We start from the raw sequence: 24,585 nt of genomic DNA, 5'->3' as shown, positions 1-24,585 counted from the left end.
TTTGTTTTGTTACCTACCCCACCAGTAATTCGCAGCAAGCATAGTGTCTGGCACGAATAAACCAACAGAAAATGGTAGCCATCTTCTCCATTTTACTGGTTACTAAGCATCAGCTTGAAGGCTGCCATTTCCATTGTTGTTTAGTCACTAAGTTGTGTCCAAATCTTTTTGCGACCCCTTGGACTGTAGCCTGTCAGGCTCCTCTGTCCAATGGATTCTCCAAGCAAGAATATTGGGGTGGGTTGCCATGCCCTCCTCCAGGGGATCTTCTCAACCCAGAGATTGAACCCATGTCTCTTATGTCTCCTACACTAGCAGATGGGTTCTTTACCATTGGTGCCACCTCGGAAAGGGAGTGGATCCCATTTCCTTCTCCAGAGGATCTTCCTGACCCAAGGATCAAACCCATGTCTCCTGCTTGGCTGGCTGATTCTTTACCACTGAGACACCAGGGAAAACTATTAGTTAAAATAGATAAAGGATAATTGGAGAAAATGCCATGCTTCTCTACCATCACCAGAGCTCTGCAAGGTAGCAGAACGGAAAACTGAGTAGGTTCAGAAAGACTGCATGCCAGGTTCACAGATGTGTGGCTAGCACACAGCAGAGCTAGACTCAGGTGACATCTATCATAGCTCACAGGACTTCTGTTCCCTCCATAACCATGACCACACTGCTCCCAACATGAAGGTGACACCAGTTCTGCTGAAGGAGTAAATGATACGACTGGCAGAAGGCTGTGTGTGATTTGAAGCATGCTTATTCTTTGGTTCAGTTCAGTCGCACAGTTGTGTCCGACTCTTTGCGACCCCATGAACCGCAGCATGCCAGGCCTCCCTGTCCATCACCAACTCCCAGAGTCCACACAAACCCATGTCTATCAAGTTGATGATGCCATCCAACCATCTCATCCTCTGTCATCCCCTTCTCCTCCTTCCCTCAATCTTTCCCAGCATCAGGGTCTTTTCAAATGAGTCAGCTCTTCGCATCAGGTGGCCAAAGTATTGGAGTTTCAGCTTCAGCATCAGTCCTTCCAATGAACACCCAGGACTGATCTCCTTTAGGATGGACTGGTTGGATCTCTTTGCAGTCCAAGGGACTCTCAAGAGTCTTCTCCAACACCACCGTTCAAAAGCATCAGTTCTTCTGCGATCAGCTTTCTTTATAGTCCAACTCTTACATTCATACATGACCACTGTAAAAACTATAGCCTTGACTAGACAGACCTTTGTTGGCAAAGTAATGTCTCTGCTTTTTAATATGCTGTCTAGGTTGGTCATAACTTTTATTTCCAAGGAGCAAGCATGAAAATGAAAGATTTTCATGGCTGCAGTCACCATCAACAATGATTTTGGAGCCCCCCCAAATTAAGTCTCTCATTGTTTCCCCATCTATTTGCCATGAAGTGATAGGACCAGATGCCGTGATCCTAGTTTTATGAATGTTGAGCTTTAAGCCAACTTTTTCACTCTCCTCTTTCACTTTCATTGAGTAGCTCTTTAATTCTTCTTCACTTTCTGCCATAAGGGTGGTGTCATCTGCATGTCTGAGGTTACTGATATTTTTCCCGGCAATCTTGATTTCAGCTTGTGCTTCCTCTAGCCCAGCATTTCTCATGATGTACTCTGCGTATACGTTAAATAAGCAGGATGATCTTCCTCACAAGTTGGTCACTGGTGCTTGCTTGAGGCAATTACATAGTTCCTGTATGCCCTTTGGGTTTGGGAGGGAGACTCAGGTAAGGTGCAAAGTAGCATGGGGTCACAAAGCGTTGGACATGACTGAACGACTGAACAACAACAAGAATGAAGAATGCTAAAGGAAACTGAACCAGAAAATGGGAGAGACTCTTTTTCTTTCCATCTTACATAACCTAAAGCTCTTAATCCAGAACCCAGAACTAAATAGATAATGTGTGGGCTATTTAGGGAACTTAGCTACCATATACAATTTTATAGCTAGATGACAGATTCCAAACAACTAACTTAGTAACAGATGCTTGGAACACATCTCTTTACGAAGTGGGGTGTTATCTAGAGTTTCCCCAAACATCTTTATATGTAGATAGAAATTTGGATCGTATTTGTGTAATTCTAAAGTAGAGTTTACATGATGTTTTGCATAGAACAAAATTGTTCCTCATTTTGAGAAAGGGAGAAGGACTGTTACATTCATAAAAAGAAAATTTCTCTTTTTTATGGGCTTTGGAAATTTATGGACAACTAGGCTAGAAGTCTGGAAGACTCTGAAAACATTAAAATGGAAGGTATTAATTGAATTGGCTGTGTTTCCTGACTTCTGTATTTGCCTCATGTAGTAAGGCTTTGTTAGTTTTTGTCTGCTTGTTCTTGAGGCCTGAGGCTGTTTATTTTTCAGAGCCTTAGATTCCTTTTTTGACTGAGCTTTTACTGCAAATAGATAAAGTTCCTGCTCTGTACCATTGCTTTTACTAGCTTAGAAGTTTATTAATATGCTTATTTATATCCCTAGCACGTACATGTATGTAAAGCATACTTTGATTTGTAAATATTACCTTTTTTATGGAATGTAACTGTGCCTTTTGCCACTAGAACAAATTGATTTCATCTGCTGTCTCATCTTTAAACCTATTATTTACCCAACTTTTAGCTTTTTCAGTATAATGTAAAAATGTCTCACTACTATAAGAAGATTAATAAACAAAGCAGAAAAGACTGCTTATAAAAAAAATACTTTAGAAACCCTGTCCTTTTGATTAGTAACCAGTCCTTCTATCAGAAAAACTTCAAAGTGCTCTCTAAACATTGAATTTTCATCAGTGATGCTGCAAGCCTTAGCTCTCATCTTTCATGCTTACCATGCAATAACTTCAAAAGGATAAAAAGAAAGAATGGTAATCTCTCAAAGCACCACTGTGCTAGGGTCAGTCATCTTGTCTTTAGTTATCATGCATTCACAAGCAGATAATTGCTTCATTACATTATGCTTTAATAAATATAGTAATTAACATTTTGTTACAAAAAGAGAAAAAAGCCAATAGTCAAACCATTCAGAAATGAAATCCAGAGCCCAGGGGATTTCTAAAAGAAAATGAAAAAGAATTAGACAGCGTCAAATATAGACCTCTTCAAAGGGAAAGAGATCATTTAAACTTGCCTTTTACTTACTGAAATACATTCTGCATATTTTATTGTTTTTGTCATCTTGCTTGTTATAATCCAGCCAGTGAATGTTCAAAGAACATAAAATCCTACAAATAAATAAATGGAATATGAGTGAATTGACAAAAAACCAACAATTAAGATCAAGAGTCTTACATGGAAGCTTTGATTATATAAGGCAATTATGTTTCCCAGTGGTGTTCCAGGAACATGTGATTTATCAGGAGGAGAAAAATCAGAAAGTTTAAGTTTCATGACACTCACATATCTAATTAGCAGAGTTTAAGTAACCTGGAACGGAGAAGGCAACGGCAACCCACTCCAGTACTCTTGCCTGGAAAATCCCATGGATGGAGGAGCCTGGTGGGCTGCAGTCCATGGGGTCGCTAAGAGTCAGACACAACTGAACAACTTCACTTTCACTTTCACTTTCATGCATCGGAGAAGGAAATGGCAACCCACTCCAGTGTTCTTGCCTGGAGAACCCCAGGGACAGCGGAGCCTGGTGGGCTGCCATCTATGTGGTTGCACAGAGTCGGACACGACCGAAGCGACTTAGCAGCAGCAGCAGCAGCAGTCTCAAACAAAAGACCAAATTACTTGTGAATACTTGTGAATTTTGCTGTTTGGATCAGGGAATATCCTCCCACCAGCAACTTTCTAAAGATTTCTGACCACAAGGTAATAAAATGGAGACAGCATTTACAAATTAAAAACATAATTCTCGGTGACAAATTGTTTTAAAAGCTATGTTGGCCAAGGGTGAGTGATAGTCACTCAGTTATATCTGACTCTTTGTGACCCCATGGACTGTAGCCTGCCAGGCTCCTTTGTCCATGGAATTCAGGCAAGAATACTGGAGTGGATTGCCATTTTCTTCTTCAATATTGGCCAAGAGCAAAGTGCAGATATTTTATAATATTATGGTGAAAAGGAAAAGAAAAGCAATGGATGGAATGCTGTCTGATAGTCTCAGTGAGTATGTTTCTCTCTCAGACCCTGGAGTGAAAAAGTTATCTTTCCAGATAATTGGGGTGTTACTTCAATCAGTGCTATAGTGATAAGGAATTGTTGGCATTTTTCCATCAGCTTGTTATTAATACATAAAATATATGTAGGGCAGATTAAAGGCTTCCCTGGTGGCTCAGTGTGGTAAAGAACCTGCCTGCCAAGCAGGAGACACAAGTTTGATTCTTTGGTCAGGAAGATTCCCTGGAGAAGAAAATGTCAACCCACTCCAGTATTCTTGCCTGGGAATCCCATGGACAGAGGAGCCTGGCAGGCTACAGCCCAGGTGGATCCAAAAGAATTGGTCATAATTTAGAAACTAAATAGCAGCAGCAGCAGAGCAGATTAAAGGTGATATATTTTTAATATAAACATTAAATAAGGAGACTAACCAGAAGGCCAAATTAAGGCTTTGGGAAAAGGGTGGGAGTATGTTTATGTTCATGGTATGCTGCAGCTGCTGCTGCTAAGTCACTTCAGTCGTGTCCGACTCTGTGCGACCTCAGAGACGGCAGCCCACCTGGCTCCTCAGTCCCTGGGATTCTCCAGGCAAGAACACTGGAGTGGGTTGCCATTTCCTTCTCCAATGCATGAAAGTGAAAATTGAAAGTGAAATTGCTCAGTCGTATCCGACTCTTAGCAACCCCATGGACTGCAGCCTACCAGGCTCCTCCCTCCATGGGATTTTCCAGGCAAGAGTACTTACTGGAGTGGGGTGCCATTGGTATGTTTGGTGTCAAAATGCAGAATGGTCAAAAAATAGAAGGGAGTAGGAAGTGACAAATTAAAAGCCTTGGAGAAGGCAATGGCACCCCACTCCAGTACTCTTGCCTGGAAAATCCCATGGACGGAGGAGCCTGGTAGGCTGCAGTCCATGGGGTCGCTAAGAGTCAGACACGACTGAGTGACTTCGCTTTCACTTTTCAGTTTCACGCATTGGAGAAGGAAATGGCAATCCACTCCGGTGTTCTTGCCTGGAGAATCCCAGGGACTGGGGAGCCTGGTGGGCTGCCGTCTATGGTATCGCACAGAGTCGGACATGACTGAAGTGACTTAGCAGCAAACAGATAAGGAGAATGGAAAAATGAAAATTGTATGTGGTGACAGGAAAGATCGACTGAACTTGGTTACATTTATAGATGAAAATGGAAATTAAGAGTAAGAGACAGCTTAGTATAAAAGCCTTGCACTCTGTGTATTGATATTCACTCTGCCTCTACTCATGATAGGGAATCAATAAGTTAAAATAATTTCTCTAAAGCTGCTGTCAGAAAAAATGCTACTATATTTATTTTTGATTAAACTCTAAGTATCTATGAGTGCCATCACCAAAGAATTATTTTTAGTTAATATAACTCTCAAATGTCTCTAGAAGAGCCTAAGTATAGGACTACATTTTTTGCCCACAGTAGCACATATTAACATAACTGTAAGATTTAGGATCCTAAAGCCTTGAAGAATAACATGAGAGGAAGAATGAAGGTTTACTTTAAAATTCCATGAACTTTTTTGACTGCAAAAGCTGAAAAATGTAAGCAATGAGGGAAAAATTAGAAGGAAAGTGGGGAACAGAGAAAATCAGGTCAGGGTTTGGCACAAGTATTACTTGACTTCTATTCTTTCATCACCAATCTAGAAGAAAATGTTTTTGATGAAATTGTTAAATTGAGAAGAAAAGACAAAGACATCATATCTTTGTAATAATAGAAACTGCTACATATTAACTCATCTCTGTTTACTCAAGTACCTGTGTACTTATTGGAAGGGCAAGAAAATTGTACTTTTCACATTTTGAATATCACCTGACTCCTTGGTAAGCAATTAAACAACCTTGAACCTTACCCAGGATAAATAATGTGATTATTTGTGTTTACATATTTTTCACTGAAAGTGAAAATAAGAAAAAGTTGAAAGTCGAAAGAGAAGGCTAACTCAAATATTGAGAAATGATGAGTAGGATGTAGATAGGGAATCCATCCTTGAGAAGAGGGATCTGAGGGCCACTGGAGGAAGGCTACCCAATATGAATGCAAGCTGTTACATTCTGACTTCTAAACACTGTTGGCCACAAACTAGCCTTCCGTGTATAAAACTGACTCTGTGGGGTAAAAGCTATGTGAAACAGGATGGCTCTATAATAACTGACAAGCGAAAAGGAAAGAAATAAACCACCTCAGTCTTTAAGACCACACTTACAAAGAGAAAGCAAGCACCAATCATGGCTGCTTTGACTGTCACATCGAGGTCCGCAGGAACATGAATCCCAAAGTTGTCAGCATTGGTGAAAACATCGTTCACGAAGCCTGACCAGTACTTGGAAATCTTTCCAATTGTAAGTTTTTCATTAATGGTCTTCACCTTTGAAAAGAAAATAAGAGGCTGTAAATGTGTACGTGAAACCTATGATTTTACATTTCTCCATGTTTACTTCATGAGATATAAGAATAATTTTATTCATCATCTTTAAATGACAATTCAATGGCAATCATTCCTTTATATAATCTTAGGTTTGTAAATTTAACTTTCAAGTTTATTATTCAGGAATTTGGCTTTTCTGACATTTTTTTAACCATCGTAATCTCTTTTATTCTCCTTTCTGTATGCAGATTGAGAATTTAACTTCAATAAGTAATTAAGGCCGGACTGCCACAAGATGGCAGCAGGTATATAGTTTCAATTACATAGTCTAACCATGATGATAATCCTTCTACCTGAGGTCCGCATTTTAAATCTGAATTCTTCATGCAAAAAAGGAAAGAAAATATTTTTGAGAAAGATTTTAGAGGAAATTTTTTAGATAAAATAAATTTCCAAGTATAATTTATTTTTTATTGCTAAGATTTTATAATTGCTAATTTGCTTAAATATTATCAGTTCATTTCAGTCACTCAGTTGTGTCTGACTCTTTGCAACTCCATGGACTGCAGCATGCCAGGTCTCCCTGTCCATCACTAACTCCCAGAGTTTACTCAGACTCTCGTCCATTGAGTTAGTGATGCCATTCAACCATCTCATCCTCTGTCATCCCCTTCTCCTCCCGCCTTCAAGTCTTTTCCAGCATCAGGATCTTTTCCAATGAATCAGTTCTTCACATGAGGTGGCCAAAATATTGGAGTTTCAGCTTCAGCATCAGTCCTTCCAGTGAATAGTTCAGGACTGATTTGACTGGTTGGATCTCCTTGCAGTCCAAGGGATTCTCAAGAGTCTTCTCCAACACTGCAGTTCAAAATCATCAATTCTTTGGTGCTTAGCTTTCTTTATAGTCCAACTCTCACATCCATACATGACTACTGGAAAAGCCATAGCGTTGACTAGATGGACCTTTGTTGGCCAAGTAATGTCTCTGCTTTTTAATATGCTGTCTAGGTTGGTCATAACTTTTATTTCCTAGGAGCAAGCATCTTTTAATTTCATGGCTGCAATCACCATCTGCAGTGATTTTGGAGTCCCAAAAAATAAAGTCTGCCACTGTTTCCATTGTTTCCCCATCTATTTGCCATGAAGTGATGGGACCAGATGCCATGATCTTCGTTTTCTGAATGTTGAGTTTTAAGCCAACTTTTTCACTCCTCTTTCACTTTCATTAAGAGGCTCTAGTTCTTCACTTTCTGCCATAAGTGTGGTGTCATCTGTGTATCTGAGGTTATTGATATTTCTCCCAGCAATCTGGATTCCAGCTTGTGCTTCATCCATTCCAGCATTTCTCATGATGTACTCTGCATAGAAGTTAAATAAGCAGGGTGACAATATATACCCTTGAGATGCTCCTTTCCTGATTTGGAACCAGTCTGTTGTTCCATGTTCAGTTCTAACTGTTGCTTCTTGACCTGCACACAGATTTCTCAGGAGGCAGGTCAGGTGGTCTGGTATTCCCATCTCTTGAAGGTATTATCAGTTATTGCTTAATTTTATTTTTATGTTATACTCAGACATTTAGAAGGTCATTCCTTTATAACTAACCTAAGTCCTATTTTTCATTTGAAAAACTTCTCTTGACTAGTGTACCACATAAATTCAGACTAATAATTTGACATGAAAAAGTCTATAGTTCTTTTCAACTAGAAGGAATCTAGAATTAAACTATCCAGTATTCATTTGCTTGCCCTGTTTCTCATTTAAAGGTTTAAAGTGATATAAACTTTTCACTTTCTGTGTGGAAGTAGAAGATAGAAAATAAAGGAAGTTACTTAGGTCATCTCTATACCATAAATGGGATTTATGGTGGCTCAGTGGTAAAGAATTCACCTGCCAATGCAGGAGATGTGGTTTGATCCCTGGATCGGAAAGATCCCCTGGAAAAGGAAATGGCAACCCACTCCAGTATTCTTGAGTGGAGAATCCCATGGACAGAGGAGTCTCTTTGCCAAAGAGTAGGACACGACTTAGCAACTACAAAACAATACCATAAATATTAAAACTCTTAAGTACTCCTCAATTATAGGGCTTATTTTTATTCTTTACTCTTAGGAAAGTTATGCCAAGAATTTTTGGAGTTATGACAGCCCATTTTGTAAAATGTACATTGTATTCTAGGTGAGTTGTGTTCCCTGAAATCCTGTAAACTTAATGTCTTAAATGAGATATACATGAATGACTAGAGTGAATAAACAAAAAGGAAATACATACTTTATTCCTCTAAGATTTATTTCTAGGAAAAACCATTAAGGAAAAAGGAAAAGAGGGCAGCAGAGGATGAGATGGTTAGATAGCATTACAGACTCAATGGATGTGAATTTGAGCAAACACAAGCTGGAATCAAGATCACCGGGAGAAATATCAATAACCTCAGATATGCAGAGGACACCACCCTTATGGCAGAAAGTGAAAGAGGAGAGTGAAAAAGTTGGCTTAAAGCTCAACATTCAGAAAACAAAGATCATGGCATCTGGTCCCATCACTTCATGGGAAATAGATAGGGAAACAGTAGAAACAGTGTCAGACTAATTTTTTGGGGCTCCAAAATTACTGCAGATGGTGACTGCAGCCATGAAATTAAAAGACGCTTACTCCTTGGAAAAAAAGTTATGACCAACCTAGATAATATATTCAAAAGCAGAGACATTACTTTACCGACTATGGTTTTTCCTGTGGTCATGTATGGATGTGAGAGTTGGACTGTGAAGAAGGCTGAGCTCCGAAGAATTGATGCTTTTGAACTGTGGTGTTGGAGAAGACTCTTGTGGTTCCCTTGGACTGCAAGGAGATCCAACCAGTCCATTCTGAAGGAGATCAACCCTGGAATTTCTTTGGAAGGAATGATGCTAAAGCTGAAGCTCCAGTACTTCGGGCACCTCATGCGGAGAATTGACTCATTGGAAAAGAGTCTGATGCTGGGAGGGATTGGGGGCAGGAGGAGAAGGGGACGACCGAGGATGAGATGGCTGGATGGCATCACGGACTCGATGGATGTGAGTCTGAGTGAACTCCGGGAGATGGTGATGAACAGGGAGGCCTGGCGTGCTGCGATTCATGGGGTGGCAAAGAGTCGGACACGACTGAGCGACTGAACCGAACTGAACTGAACTGGGAGATCGTGAAGGTGATACGGAAACCTGGCATGCTGCAGTTCACGGTGTCGCAAAGCGTCAGAAACCACCTAGTGACTGAACAAAGCTGTTAAGATATTTCATATTCTTGCACACTGAATCTGCAAGTACTTACTGTTTTCTGATTTACACACATATGTTTATATGAGAATAGACTGTTGTACAAAATGAAGTTAGCAAGTCTTATTTACATAGCTTTTAAATTAATGATATTTTAATGGAGTGTGCTCTTGAGATCAGAATTGGGATATGCTACCACCAGGGATATAGGAAAGAAGATGTAATTTCAGTGATTCTAACTAAATATATTTGCTTTATACCATAGGTGCTGTAATTCCACATACATCAAATTTTTGTAGTATGTTCTAAAAAAATATTCGTGAACTTATGTCTCTGGATTTATGAGTTATTTTTGGCATGTACAATATTACTTATTCCATTATTTCACCAATATATTATTTTCTGAATTTATTTCAGAAATATTTCATGATTTGTACATTTAAAAAATTGGATTATGTTGCAAAAAATCAGGACCTAAGTGAAATAGTCCTTCATTTGTCACTCGTACCTCAAAATCCACATCGCCAAAACAGCCACATGTTGCACAAGGACCAACAATTTTCAAAATATCTTCTTTGTTTGCATTTTGGATTGTGAATTTAGGCAGAAAGGGGTCCCACTTCTGTGCAACATAACCAACTATAGAACCAGGAGGGGCTTGGATTTCTAACTGTAGGAAGAGATAATAATAAAATAAAATTTCCTAAGGTTATTGTATTTTAATTTTATCATAATGTCTGCTTACTTCTAAACAGTATATAAAAGATTCTAAATATCTGCTTCTATGCTATACTGGATTTTTAAAATAATTTTTAGAAAGAACGAAATTCACTGTATAGATATGTGTTCCTCATGATCCACTAAAAGTCCATGTCTTTGATCTTCATTCCCTAAGGAAAACCTACCCCAGGCCTGTCTTCTGACCCTGGGATACTGGCTTCTTTGCCATGTTTGTTCCAAGTACAATAGTTGGCCAAGCATTGAAGTTGTTTCTTATAATATACTTCATATTTATCCCCTCTTGGTTGTTGTCACAGCACACATCTATTTTTAAGCCTCGCTTCTCGATTCTTATAATTTTTTTTCCTCTTCTATTTGTCAACTTCAGCCTCTCTGTGCTAACAAATGCTTCTTGCAGAGTTACAATTGTTACACACCAATGTGATTTCTGTTTCATTTTGTCCAAAGCATTAAAAGAATATCATTTGCATTTTCAGAGCTGACTAGTATTTTGCCCCATTATCATTCATCCCCCTAATTTCTTAATTATCCATAATGCTGTATTTAAACATATTTCTTTAGCCAATTCAAATACTTTGTATTAATAAAATATGCTGGAAGTGGGTGAAAATGATGAATACTGTTTGCTTTTAAATCAAGCCAACTCTTCATCATCTGATTTCCTTTTGTCTTTTCTTATTTGTTAGGTTCATAGTTTTATGTGCATGTCTGTAGTGTTTTTGGACAGACAAAGGTATTTTCAACAAGACTTCTTAGAATTACATAGATTTGTTCTAGGATCACTTCTAAAGTAATTGATTTGATTTCAACCAAATTAAAAATATACTAATCAGTATTAGGATGCATCTTATGTTTAATTTCTGTGATGGGATTAACTGTCAGAAATGTTATAATGGGTGTATATTCTGGGTTATACTGACTTTAGCATCTTGGGGCATATTAGATATTGAATATCCCCAGTAGAAGAATAAAAATTCTTGGGCTGCAAGAATTTGAGTACCTTAGCAATCCTATCACTTGACCAGATAATTGCCTGTAAAGAGTTGCAGAATTAGCTTCAACATATATTGTTAGAAACTTCTCTACTTAAGGAGAGTTCCATATTAATATTTACTTTCCATTGTGCTAAGTAGAGTATTTATACACTGGTCCTCAATAAAGAAATGGGTTTGAAGACAGATATCTGGATCAAATCCCTCTTATGATATATTCCAGATGTGAGATCATAGGTGAGGCACCTCTAAGCCTCAGTTTCCTCCACTGCAAAATGTAGAAAGTAAAATCTATTTCTTCTCACTTAGAGGTTCCTGGTATCAAAGAGATCAAAGTATATATTCCACATAAACTTAACTGCATCATGTCCATAAAAGTTATTACTATAGATTTACTAAAAGGTATGAAAATCTATTATATATTAAAATATAATAATCAAATGATTCCCTCTAGAAGACTAACATAGTCTTTGCTGAACCTTGAAGTTTGTCATAAATGGGTAAATGGAACATGAGATTCTGTTCTAAAAATATTACTGACCCAAGAGATTCCTTTAGGAGAGTTTAGTATCACTCAGCACTCCCTGAACTTTGTACCAATGAGAAGATGAAGAATAGATCTGCTTAGTGGTGGAACTTACAGATATTACATAGCCAATACAGAGATTCAGGAGGATGTGTCTCATTTACATGATGCATGAGCTGTCTTTCCAAATTAACACCACAGAAGCCACTATAGTTTTTCATTGGAAATGGAAAAAAAAAAATATTAGTGAATCACCAAATCCTTAAACTGTTCTGATCTTAAAGGAGCAGCATTCTAATCCAACCGATTGAAAGGTTAATGGCCTTTTATTACCAGCTGAATGTCATTTATTAAAGAAATAATTGCTTACCTTTCCAACTGTGGAAAATAAAAGCACACCCAGGTCAGTGACTAACCTCTTGTAGGTAGCAAGGGCACCAGCAGCTGTTACACCGCAAGGGTCTGTTGACTGTAATCACCTCTGACCTGAGTTATCGGTGATCTTCAGAATGCATGATCGCAGAGTGGAACAGAAAGTACGGTTGAAGCAGATGCTTTCCTCCGCTGCAAAGTATATTCTTTGTCCCAAGCTGTTTTTAATCTCATATTTGTTGGCGGTCTCAGTGCCTAGTATCACTGATGGAGCAAAAAAAAATTATCAAAATCATGCTACTGCTTACTATCAAACCTTTATATGAGTAAAAATGATAGTGTTATTAGAAGAAAGCAGCATGACTGATTAGTTATTAAGTACATGGTATCTTCTTCAGACAAATCTATTTCTGTACTCTAAATTTTGAGGATTTAGCCATAGAAATCAAAGTAGACTCTGTGAACAGAGCTGTGCAATTGATAAATTTTGATTCCAGTTATATGACCTACTTGGACACTTGCAGTACTTTTCAACTAGGGAAGCAATGCTCTAAAGAAGGATAGTTCTCAAATTATTCTGTCATTGTTATAGAATTTACTGGGACAACTCACAGTGATACTAATGATTCTGTCTAAAAATCTATCTGGTACTATATCTACAGCTTCATGCTATCTATTTATTTCAATTTTGACATACTTTAGGCATTATCTAGAATATTAAGGACAAACATACTCAAGTAATTTGAGTATTCATCATTATAAATTTGTGCCCTGTTAAGTGATTTGGTTTTTGATGAATCACTGACAGTATGATAAAACAATAGAACTTTATTTTGATGGTTTTTTGTTGGTCTCAGCCTCAATTTCCATGTCTGAAATTGTTAAGAAAATTTAAATTATTAGCAGCCATGGAAATGACCAAATAGTGTTTATTACTTTAAGATTAAAAATAATGTTACATTCCTAATGACAATATCATCAAAGATTTGGAGAGTTTTATGCTCTTAGGCTTATCTATATCAGACTAATAATTTTACTTTCAGTGGGAGAGAGGTCCAAGAGGGAGGGGACATATGTATACCTATGGCTGATTCATGTTGGTGTTTGATAAAAAAACAACACAATTCTGTAAAGCAATTATCCCTCAATTAAAAAATAAATTAAAAAAAGAGAAACCTTTCCCAGAAAAAAATAGACCTAGTGCTCTTTTTGATTTAATTCTATCCTAAACATTTAATTTTATAAAATACTTAGTTTAACAATTTTAATAATCACAGAATGTACTTACTTCCAAGAAGCTCCACCTGCTGGTGTATAATTATCAGGTCTAACTGTTAAAAGATGACATGAAGGAAATAAAAAGTATTACATCACAGGTCTTTGAAAACCTTTGCAGCTATTACTATTAACCTGTTTACTGGACTACATGAAATTAGGTGTTTTTCATGTTCTCTGTGCGGAAAATGGTGGAAAACAACTCACATTTTATAATGAAGGGAAAAATAAAAGCTAACTTGGTTTTTACTCAAATAAAAATTACAAGAACCTTGAAAATTTCAAAGCAAAATTGCTCTGAATAAGAATAGGAACTGTGGTTAGCTCTGTGTTTTTCCTGTGGTAATAAGATAGCTCTTGGAAATTATACCAATACCCTTGAGAATATTTTTAAACAGTTGCTGAATAAGAATGCCTATAAGGTTTTAAACTTCTTACTCTCTCTTTCTTTAAAAAAAATGAACCCAGAGGATACAAACAGTAATGGTCTGCTCGCTTGGCCTCTCCTCTCAGCCTTAACTCTACTTTCACTCTGTTGTGTAGCAACTCACTCCTGATTGGGATGAAAAGTCTGTTAAAGCTGAGAAAGGCTAGTCTTTAATTTCTTTTTTCAGTCACACTTTTATTTGAACTAAGGGAAAAAAATCCATAAATCCTGTCAACAAAATACCAGTTTAAGCAGAAAAGAGTTAGCTTCTAAATGCATGACACATTAAAACTTGCCTATGCAATTAGAAATGAAGTTAATTTACAGAGATAAATTAGTCGCAGGTAGCTGAGACATGACTGTGTTAAATAGAATACAATACAAATGGTTTTTTAAAGGAAATATTTAAAATATGTTCTTAGAATAAATTTTATCTGTGTATATTTTAATTTTCATATTCAGCACTTAAAGATTCACTAAGGTAAAATCATGAACACTGAATACAGTGCTGATTATTGCCTTTTTGAATGCTTCATTTTCTATTTTGCCTTAAAATTTTCACTTTATTTTCCTTTCACATTAACAAACTCACTGATAACTTTCAAATAAATGTAGTAATTGTTAACATTTGGAATTGATTGGGCAATCACAAACCCTGAAAATATTATCTTATTTCCTTCATTCTTCTTGTATATCCTGAGGTAGAGGTAAAAACTAGTATCATTTCTTCTTATTATTGATAAGAGTGTACATATGCCCTCCTTTCCAAGATTCACAGACATATTTTTTACAAAAATAATTTATGATATAAGATATTCTAGAGCATATTTAAACAACTACGACTAAAGCTTTAAGAAATAGGAATGTGTCTTTGTCATGTAGTGTTGTTAGTTCTGTTTTTCTCTTTGGAGGAAAAAGGCAGGTTGACAGAAGAGAAAGGACATGCACAATTATTTAGCAGTGGATTTATGTGGGTTCAAATGGTAAAGTATCTGCCTGTAATGAGGGACACCCAGGTTTGATCCCTGGGTGGGGATGATCCCCTGGAGAAGGGAATGGCTACCCATTTCAGTATTCTTACCTGGAGAATTCCATGGACTGTAGCCTGGTGGGCTATAGTTCATGGGGTATTGAAGAGTTGGACACGACTAAGTGACTAACACTTTGTTTTCCCCCACTACGTAGGCGTAACTTAGAGATGGAGAAGAAGTTTTGGGGTGTGAAAGTAAGGTTTGAGTTTAGGAACTTTGACTATTTATGTCATGGATCAAGTTTCAGCCCTGAACTTTAGAGACTATTGGTTGAAAAGGATCAATGTACATCTCTAACATCTAATAATAGTGGTTGTTTATTTAATGACTACCTTGAGGTAATCACTGTGCTAGATATTTGACATAGTGTCTGACTTAGTCCTCACACACATCAGAGAACAGGTTATCATTACATGTGACATGTGAGGAAACAATCCCAGAGAAAGAAAGTGGTTTTGCTCAAGATCATAGAGCTTGTAAGTGGTTAGACTGGGATATGAACCCAGGCAGTGATACCATGGATTTCAGCTTGCTCTCTACTCTGCTGTACCTGCATAACTTAACTAATCTTAGGGACTGGGAGAAACAATTCTTAAGTGACACTGTGGAACTTCTGAGTACCTTTCCTCCCTATTTACTCGTATACTCACCCATTCTCTCTAATAACCTCGAATGTGATCTCTCTCTGTGGACAAACCTCCTGGATATGAGGGTCCTGGTTTTGGTTGTTCTTCTAGTTTCCTGTAAGTGCCCTGGGCCACTTATAAACTGTGATCCAAAAGAGCCGTTTTCATCTTTTGCTATTAATTGATGGACCAGGAATTGGTGGAAACCTTAAACAGATTACATCCTGTATTCAGGTGTTAGACAAGCAGAGCACTCCTACAGTAAGAAAGCTTCAGAATGGACACCAAATGACAGCCTTGGAAATGTATGTATAATCCATATGTATAATTTATCAGGTTGACAGGTATCAGTGATTCCATTTAATATATGTATTGGGTTGGCTGAAAAGTTCCTTTGGATTTTTCCATAAGATGTCACAGAAAAACCCATAAGAAACTTTTGGTCAACCCAGTACTTCAAAATAAATGGAATCTTACATGTGCCTTTATAAATTTTAACTGAGTACTCTGATCTGTAGGTGACTAAATAAAAGTCATCCTTTGATGCTTATAGGATAAAATATTATTGACTATAATGAATATGTTAATTTAACTTGTAATGAATATAGTTTGATCCCTGGGTTGGGAAGATTCCCTGGAGAAGGAAATGGCAACCCACTCCAGTATTCTTGCCTGGAGAATTCCATGGACAGAGGAACCTGGCGGGCTACTTTCCATGCAGTCACAAAGAGTCAGACATGACTGATGTGACTTAAGACAATCTATAATACATGAACAACATACATGTATACACATACATATGTAAATATATACATTATACAAATATTTTTATATGTATGTGTATATAAACACATACACAGACACACATATCCCCTTCCACCTGGGAGTTTATTTTCAATTTGTTAGTGAAAACATGATTATCAATAGTTACTGGATAATCATAATTAAAAAAGTACGTGATTTTTTAAATATTTACATTGAGATTTTAATTTGGAAGCATTTTTATTGAATATTTTCCTGTTTATTTATTGAAGCATACACTATTTTCAAATATTCATAATTTTATTGTGGTTTTTAGATAAAAGCTCACAAAATTCTTCATATATCTATGTTTCTCAAACTGGAAGTATTAAACTTTTTAAGTGCTTATTCATCCTGTTCTGTATGCACTGCTTTAAAGCAAATGTGTTCTTTTAGTATAAAGACTATAAAATCCATTCCCTTTGAAGGAAAATACCCACCAATTTGTGAAATATTTTTGTTTTCTGAAAAAGAGTACCAAAGGTATACATTTGGAAAATTGACTTTGTTTTAGAACTGAAGCCAGTGGGCTCATATCTCTATCAAATATGAAAAAAAAGTGTGTTCATGTCAAGCATCTGGCTCTGGGTATGTCATCGTTCATGGATGGAAGAAGAATATGTGATGGCCATATGTGATCATCAAACCCCAGCCCTCTGGCACTGGTATATCACTTTTATACTTGGCAAAACCTTGTCTGACAACATTCCCAAACAGCTTGCAGCAGTTAATCAACTCTAGTCAGCTATTACAGCTGATCCTTTCTGCAGATGGAAGATGGTAGCTTAGCTTTTCCAGCTCTTTTACATATCTCCCTGAGCTCTCCAGTCTCTAAAGTACATTTGTCTGCCAGTGGGTTTCTGGAGAAGGCATCTGCAATTATAAACATTTTCCCAGGAACATATGCTGTGTGCAGCTTAAACCCTATCAGGCATAACAGAAATCTCTTGCACCTTAAGGGAATTAACACAGAGATTTGATTTTGATAAAAGAGATAGACTTTATAGTTAGAAAGAGTGCCAAACAAGCTGAAAATTGCAGCACATGTGCTGACATCTCAATATTAGTGTAAGTGTATTTCTAATCGTGTGTAGGATAAATATAAAAGCATCAGTAATATATACAAGTATCAATTGCAACTTATGTGCCATAAAATTCAGATGATATTTCTTGACTGATTTATTATAAGGCTTGAATCACTGCTTACTCTCCAATGACTAGAACAGTGACTATAGTAATATGATCTTTCAAGCAAATTAGCTCAGAAATGGCAACAGTATCAGAAGACAGTAATGCTAACTTGATAGCTTGATTTCTCTTGGATTTCCATCCACTTTTTGAGATTCAGTTGACGATGTTAAGCTCTCAACTCATTGAGAAAGTCTCTCCTGAGTACTTTGATCTTTAGCAATCTTTCTCTTCTCTTATATTGTTTAATCACTAAGTGTTGTCCAGCTGTTTGCGACCCCTTGGACTGTAGCACAGGCAGCTCCTCTGTCCATGGGATTTCCCAGGCAAGAATACTGGAGTGGGTTGCCATTTCCTTCCACAGGGGATCTTCCTGATCCAGGGATTGAACCTGTGTCTCCTGCATTGCAGGTGGATTCTTTACCCCTGAGCCACCAAGGAAACCGTCTCTTCTCTGTACACCTGTCCAAATTAAAAGTATGTGTTTCTCTGGCTCTATTACCCAGCCTTGCATTTTTTGTCAACATTTTTTGTCTTTGCCAAAGAGGTTGCAGAATGTTTGGGTGAGAGGGACTAGGTTTTATACCATTAAGTGCTTTGATTATAAGGCACTTAATTAATTATAAGGTACTCAATTAATATCCTTTAATTAAATAACTGTAGGTGACTAGAAGTATTAGACAGTTCCTCTAGGATTTAAATTTGCTGACACCTTGAGCAATGAGGAGAAGAAGGATAAGATGCTAAACAGCTCAATTGAAAATGTTTAGTCTTCTCTCAGTGTCAGGTAAATGAGGAAAATAGAAGTGGTTATAAAAGAAGGCAAAAGTTTCTTGCCAAGTAATAGAAATAAGTAAAAGACAGATTGTATAATGCTTTTCTCACTTCAATAAGTTATTTGCTGAAGTTTTTAGTCTTGATTGGAGGGGAAGAAACCAAGTTTGTATTTGTCTTAAAGGGAAAAAAAACTTTGTAGAAATATAGACATAAAAGCACCTGGCTTAAATATTCTAGACCAGGAGGGAGATTCCCTGGTGGAGGGGGACCCCGCTGCCATACTCGGTCCCCTGGATTGGAAGGTAAGATGTGAAGACCATGGTCTGGGTCTGAAGCTCCCGGAAGAAAGCCAGGCGGACCTCTGCTTCTTTGGTTCTGTGCATCTGCAAGAGAATGACAGTTCCAGCCGATATGTAAATGTAGGCCATTTTATTTAGTCTGTCTTATAATATTTCCTCCTGCCTAATTCACAAGGTAGAGTACCTCCCACCTAGCCTCTCACCTCAGTATCTCCCAGCCTCTCCCTTCAGTGCCCCTTCCTTCATTTTCTATATTCACTGTCACCACCACCTCATCTTGAAGCCAGAGAAAAAGGAATGTAGTGGTGAGGAAAAGTTGGATAATTTGGGCAAAATAAATCATTTTAGAAAACATGTATTTTGAAAGCCAGTGAAACTTCTATTCAAAGAACTGAAAGATTATAAACTACAAATGGAAAATCAATGACCAAAGAAACTAGGCATTCTCTACTCATAAAAGGATGACCTTAGACATAAGTTTTGAATCATACTTAATGATTTTTGAGTATATTCTCCCTTCCTCAAATATTATGAAGTTGCCTCATAATATCCAAGATTATTTTGTCTCTTTTCATCAGTCATTCCACTATGCATAGATTTAATTCAGTGGTTCTTGTACTTTAGCCTGCAGCAGAACCACCTGGCCTGCCTCTAAGTTGTTAGTCGTGTCTAGCTCTTTGTGACCCCATGGACTATAGACCACCAGTCTCCTCTGTCCATGGGTTTTGCCAGTTAAGGGAGTGGGTTGCCATTTCCTTATCCAGGGGACCTTCCCAACCCAGGGATTGAACCTGCGTCTCTTATGTCTTCTGCATTCTTCTTTACCTCTAGTGTAACCTGGGAAGACCAATAAACCATGTTGGAGGGCTTAGTAAAACACACATTGCTGGGCTCACTCCAGAATTTCTGATTCAGTGGATGGAGTGGGGATGGAGCTTGAGAATTTGCAGTTCTAGTAAGTTCCCAGGTAAACTAATGCTGCGGGACTGACAATATATACATTGAGAACTAATGAGAATGTTTGAAACTAATTTATGAGATTCTTAAGGGCAATGTAATATCTAAATTTAGCTGTGATTTCTCAATATGCATCCAAAATCTTTTTTGACAGTGTAAATCCCTTTGTAGCTCATCCAACATTATAAAAGATAAAATAATTAGAAAATTCTAAAATGTTTGGCTTTGATTTTTCAAATAATCACCTGTTTTCTATATTATTGCCAGGTAAAATTGTTACTATTTTCATTGTCTCTTAGGTAGATATCTATTAGATTGAAATTTGGAAATTTACTATTTATCCTGCATTAGTCTGGAGCCCATGTGATATTATGTATATGACCTATAAGTGGTACATGCAAAATTCTTCTTTTTCATTAAAAATATACTTTATTACCTTTCTACTATTATTTTTCCCTTTTCTTCTCACATGACCACTTTGACTCTCTTCCTCATTAGATACCATTAATTTTTTCAAGACTTTCTGTGTTCTCATTTCTCATCTTTATCAAGTCAAATTGTCAGACATCTCACATGTGCATTCATTTCATTTACATGTTGCTATTTTAGATTGAGTGTATGTATGTGTAGAGCAAGGTTCATGATAGGTGTTTTCAAATATCAGAGGAGCCATTATGAAGAAAAGTAACTTAGTGGATGAGATGGTGAGATGCATCGTCAACACAATGAACATGAGTTTGAGCAAATTCTGGGAGATAGTGAAGGGCAGGGAAGCCTGGCATGCTGCAGTTCACGGGGTCGTAAAGACTCAGACAAGACTCAGCGACTGAACAACAATGAACAATAAACATAGACCGTTTTGAAGACCTATGAATGGGAAGGACAAGGAAAACTGGTTCTGGATTAATAGGAGGAAGATATTTATGACAGCTGCACAAGGATTTGGATGAGCAGTCATTGTACTTATACTAAAATCGGAGTAACAGCTTTATAATTCACAGTAGATTTAAATGGTCTCTCTTAAGCACTGACACCCAAGTCCATGTAATTTGTGTGAGTGTCTGTTGAGGGGCAGTATTATTCTGAATCTTTTAAACCTCTAAAGAGTAAATTTGAAGAAAGGACTGATTTTCTTTTGAATAGTATTCATTCCTCTTCATTCATTGTTTCCCAAACATATCCTGTATCAGCACTTGAGAGAGATTTAAAAAAAAATGGTGAACGAATATAGGCTCCAAGGTGTGGTCCTTTGGACACTAACATAAACTGTTACTAGGAACAATTGGCTCATTAAGGTCATGTGTACATTTGATGTTAATGAGGGACATTAATTGCCAGATGGTCCAATTATTTATTTAACCATAAGGTTGTGAGAGTAGACAAAATGGATCTCTAAGATTATGCTAGTTTGTGACATTTAGAATTTGGACATGCTTTAGGGGTGTGACTGAATGGAAACAAACTTGTCATTTGGCCCCATGAAAATAGACCCCCATACTGACAGTATTATAGCAATTTGCTTCCCTAATGTCCCCCATCCTGAACTTCTCTCAGATTTGGGATAGACACCAAGGATATAGGCTTCAGAATTCCTCTTGCTCTAGGGAAAGGGGCCTGAATGGGAACCTCTCCTCAAGAGTGAGTAGCTGAGAAGACTGAGAGGGAGACTATGTAACCCTGTGTCAGTGGGAGAAGAGCGAATGCCACAGCAATAGCACCTGGAAAATAATAAAAGGGTACACACATCCTTTCATTGGCAGTAGTGCCCAAAGCACTGTTGTTATTGACTTTCAGAGGAACAGAGACAAAATTGTGATCTGGGGAACACTAGTTTAAAATAATAAAATTCAGAATAGTGTTTCATCTCAGAAATGGAAGTATATGGCTATTGAATAGTAAGGGACCTTTATGAGCTGCCAGAAATATTTTATATTTTGATATTGGGTAGTGGCTACACAAGTGCATCCTGATTTTAAAAATCACAGAGCTTAAGTATGGTGCCTTTTATGCACTTAACTGTACACACATTATCCTTCAATTGGTAAAAAATTTATATATATATATATATATGCACATAGGGATTAATTTCTAATAACAAGTGATAAAAGTTTATTAGATTATCTTTTGTCAGTTTTACTGTTAAAAAGATTAGCAAATTACTCCAATTTTATCTTGTAAATTATTTTGCTGTGACAGAATGTGGTGGGTTACTGAATGTGTGGCAACTGGTTCTACATTCCTCACATAGGTCTTTAGATTTCAAGGCGTTAATGCACCATGGCCCAGATCACGTCCAAAGTCTTTATTAGCAAGTAGAGGCTCAGTCAGACACTGCTGAGAACACCATTCTGAGATCACTTGCTTGCTCTCCTGGGATTTCGGCTTACATTGGATCAGCAGAGCCTTTGAAGATCTAAACTGAAGCTTCTGTTCAGTTTAGATCATCCTGGGAATGCCTGTTTTTCTCAAACTTTAAGTTTGAGACAAACGTGTTCATAAATTGTGTTTGTTTATACTAGACTAGGGGACTTCAGACCACAGAAATATTTCTTCAGTTCTAATGGTATCCAATGCCCAGACTATCCTTTGATTTAGTGGTGCTGATGGAACTGCCTGCAAATGCCTGTATTCCCTGGGAAAATGCTAACTGCCAATACAGATTAATATGCCAGAGGACATCATGACAGTATAAATAATGTCTTTAAATCTATTTGAATAAACTCCACAAAAATATGATGAAGTGACTTGCCCCCTGAAACAAGATTCCTAATTCAAAAGGAAATTTCATTTTTCACTTCTTTTAAGTTCTATAGGGTCTTCTCATAAATATTTTACCCACTTTATCTGTTAAATATTTTGACTGGGTTGCAGACACAGTGTTAGTTTTCTACTTAAAATTTTACCTCTAAAGTTTAGTCTTGAGCCCTTATCATTACTGAACATCACTGCTTTTTTTGGTAGATTAATCATATTTTGATCATAATATTGCTTTCTAGTCACAAGTTTCTTCAAAGACTACGACCACCAGTTGAAGAAGAAACTCCTTTGAATTTCTATCTGGCTTTGAATTTCTATCTACTCTTTTAAAAATGTATAACTAGCTTATAAATATTTCACATCCTCTGCAACTCTTTACCTTACAGGCTACAGTTGTTGCTGTAACTCTTACTTGATAAAGTGATGAAATGTTTCGGACTGAGTCTTAGTGTCTTAAATGAAGGAAAGAACGTGCCAAGATTTTGTCTTCAAATATAAAAATGAGACACATATATTAAAATTCATGATTTTGAAGTTTCATGTCTATATTTTACAATTTGCTTGAACTTTCCCAGTGATACTCAGAGACTAGTGTACAGTGACAAAAAGTGAAAAAAAAAAATACTTCCTTTGTTTCAAGTTAAAAAGCAGCCTAAGTGTGTTTTGACAAAGGAAGTAAATAAGTGTACATATTTCTCTGATGTGGATCATTAATTTAATTTAGGATATTTTAAATTGGTGGACTCTGTTAATCCTATTTGTAATTAGGTTAAAAGGTTTCCACCAATTATACTGATCACAATTCTTCATGATAAAACTGTTCATTAGAGCCTAGAGTTTAATGGCTTCTTTTGATAATGGAATGAAAACACATTATAATTTCATTTTTATATCATTTCACAAGTGTTTTTAGTGAGATTGCAACTCATTACCCAAAAGCAGCATATCCCTTTTCTTCTGAAAAGTTCTTTAAGGGAGACAGCACTAATGAGATTTACATTTTCAGGGATGTGAAGAGAATTTACCAGTCCCCCCTCCCAAAGTCTTTAACTAATCTGTCTGCCTAAATTAGTTTCTGTTTAGTTTTTATATATAATTTACCATCAAATAAATTTTCAAAGATTTTTGCCTCGTTGTTCAGAAATATTTGCTTCTAGTCCATTAAATTTACTAGGATCTCCTGAGAACACACATTTAATTCTCTATAATAAATGGCTGTATCACATATTTTAAATAGCAGATAGGAAATTTTAAAATATTGGACTATAACACTTTTAACTTATATGTGAAAAGTTTTCTACCAATCTCTTTTAACTAGAAATATCAACTTGTGTTTGGCATTAAATATTCCCATTCTAAATTTTTCTCTGCAACTTTTCTCATTAAGTCACTAGGTTTATATTTATGATAACAAAAATATTGTTTACATCTTAACTTTTGGATTCTTTTAGATAGAGTGGGTTTTTTTAAAATTTATTTAATGCAACATGCTCTTTGGCATTGAAAGTTAAAAACTTCGAAGTTCCAAAGAACTAAATGACAGGTTTTAAAGTATCAATCTCACTGATTGTAAAACCTTACAACCTATATTTTCAGTCATAAGGGAAATATTATTAGCTGCCTATATTTACTCTTACCTTTAGAGGCCATGAATATGTCTGAGTCACTGATCCAAAGGCAGCCAGGTTAAAAGAAAGGCTCTTCTTGTTGCAGCAAAGAGAAACACAGCAGGCATAGAACTTCAGAGGGTGTCTGCTTCTTGTCAGCTTACGAACACCAGGGGAAGGGAGAGCCTCGTAGCTTCTGGAGTGCTGTGTTTTATCATTTTGAACAACAGGGGGAGACAAAGCTATCATCAAAAATAAACACTACTCACAAACCATCATCCCACTTGGTGGCTGAAGGACTAATGGGAAAAGAATAAAAACCCAGGAAGGAAAATAATGCAATACTTATTTTTAAGGGCCTTATTTCCCCTTAATGTTTAAAAATTATTTCTTGAAATATGTATTTTTCCCCTCACTGCTATAGCAGAAATATTTTGTTTTTCTAATTTCTAGCA

The 24,585-nt window shown here is 36.9% G+C and overlaps 1 protein-coding gene across 1 annotated transcript; it reads right to left on the bottom strand.

The window, feature by feature from the left end:
* PLSCR5 (phospholipid scramblase family member 5) lies at positions 3,070-24,328 on the bottom strand. Its single transcript, XM_018049157.1, is given in 8 exon segments — positions 3,070-3,229; positions 6,345-6,506; positions 10,263-10,424; positions 12,430-12,497; positions 12,500-12,649; positions 13,674-13,716; positions 18,730-18,893; positions 24,161-24,328. Coding segments are annotated over 8 exon segments (801 nt in total). The 5' UTR covers positions 24,174-24,328; the 3' UTR covers positions 3,070-3,190.

The sequence above is a fragment of the Capra hircus genome, chromosome 1 (genome assembly GCF_001704415.2).
Source record: "Capra hircus breed San Clemente chromosome 1, ASM170441v1, whole genome shotgun sequence".
NCBI lineage: Eukaryota > Metazoa > Chordata > Mammalia > Artiodactyla > Bovidae > Capra > Capra hircus.
This window is presented reverse-complemented; position numbering and strand designations above follow the sequence as displayed.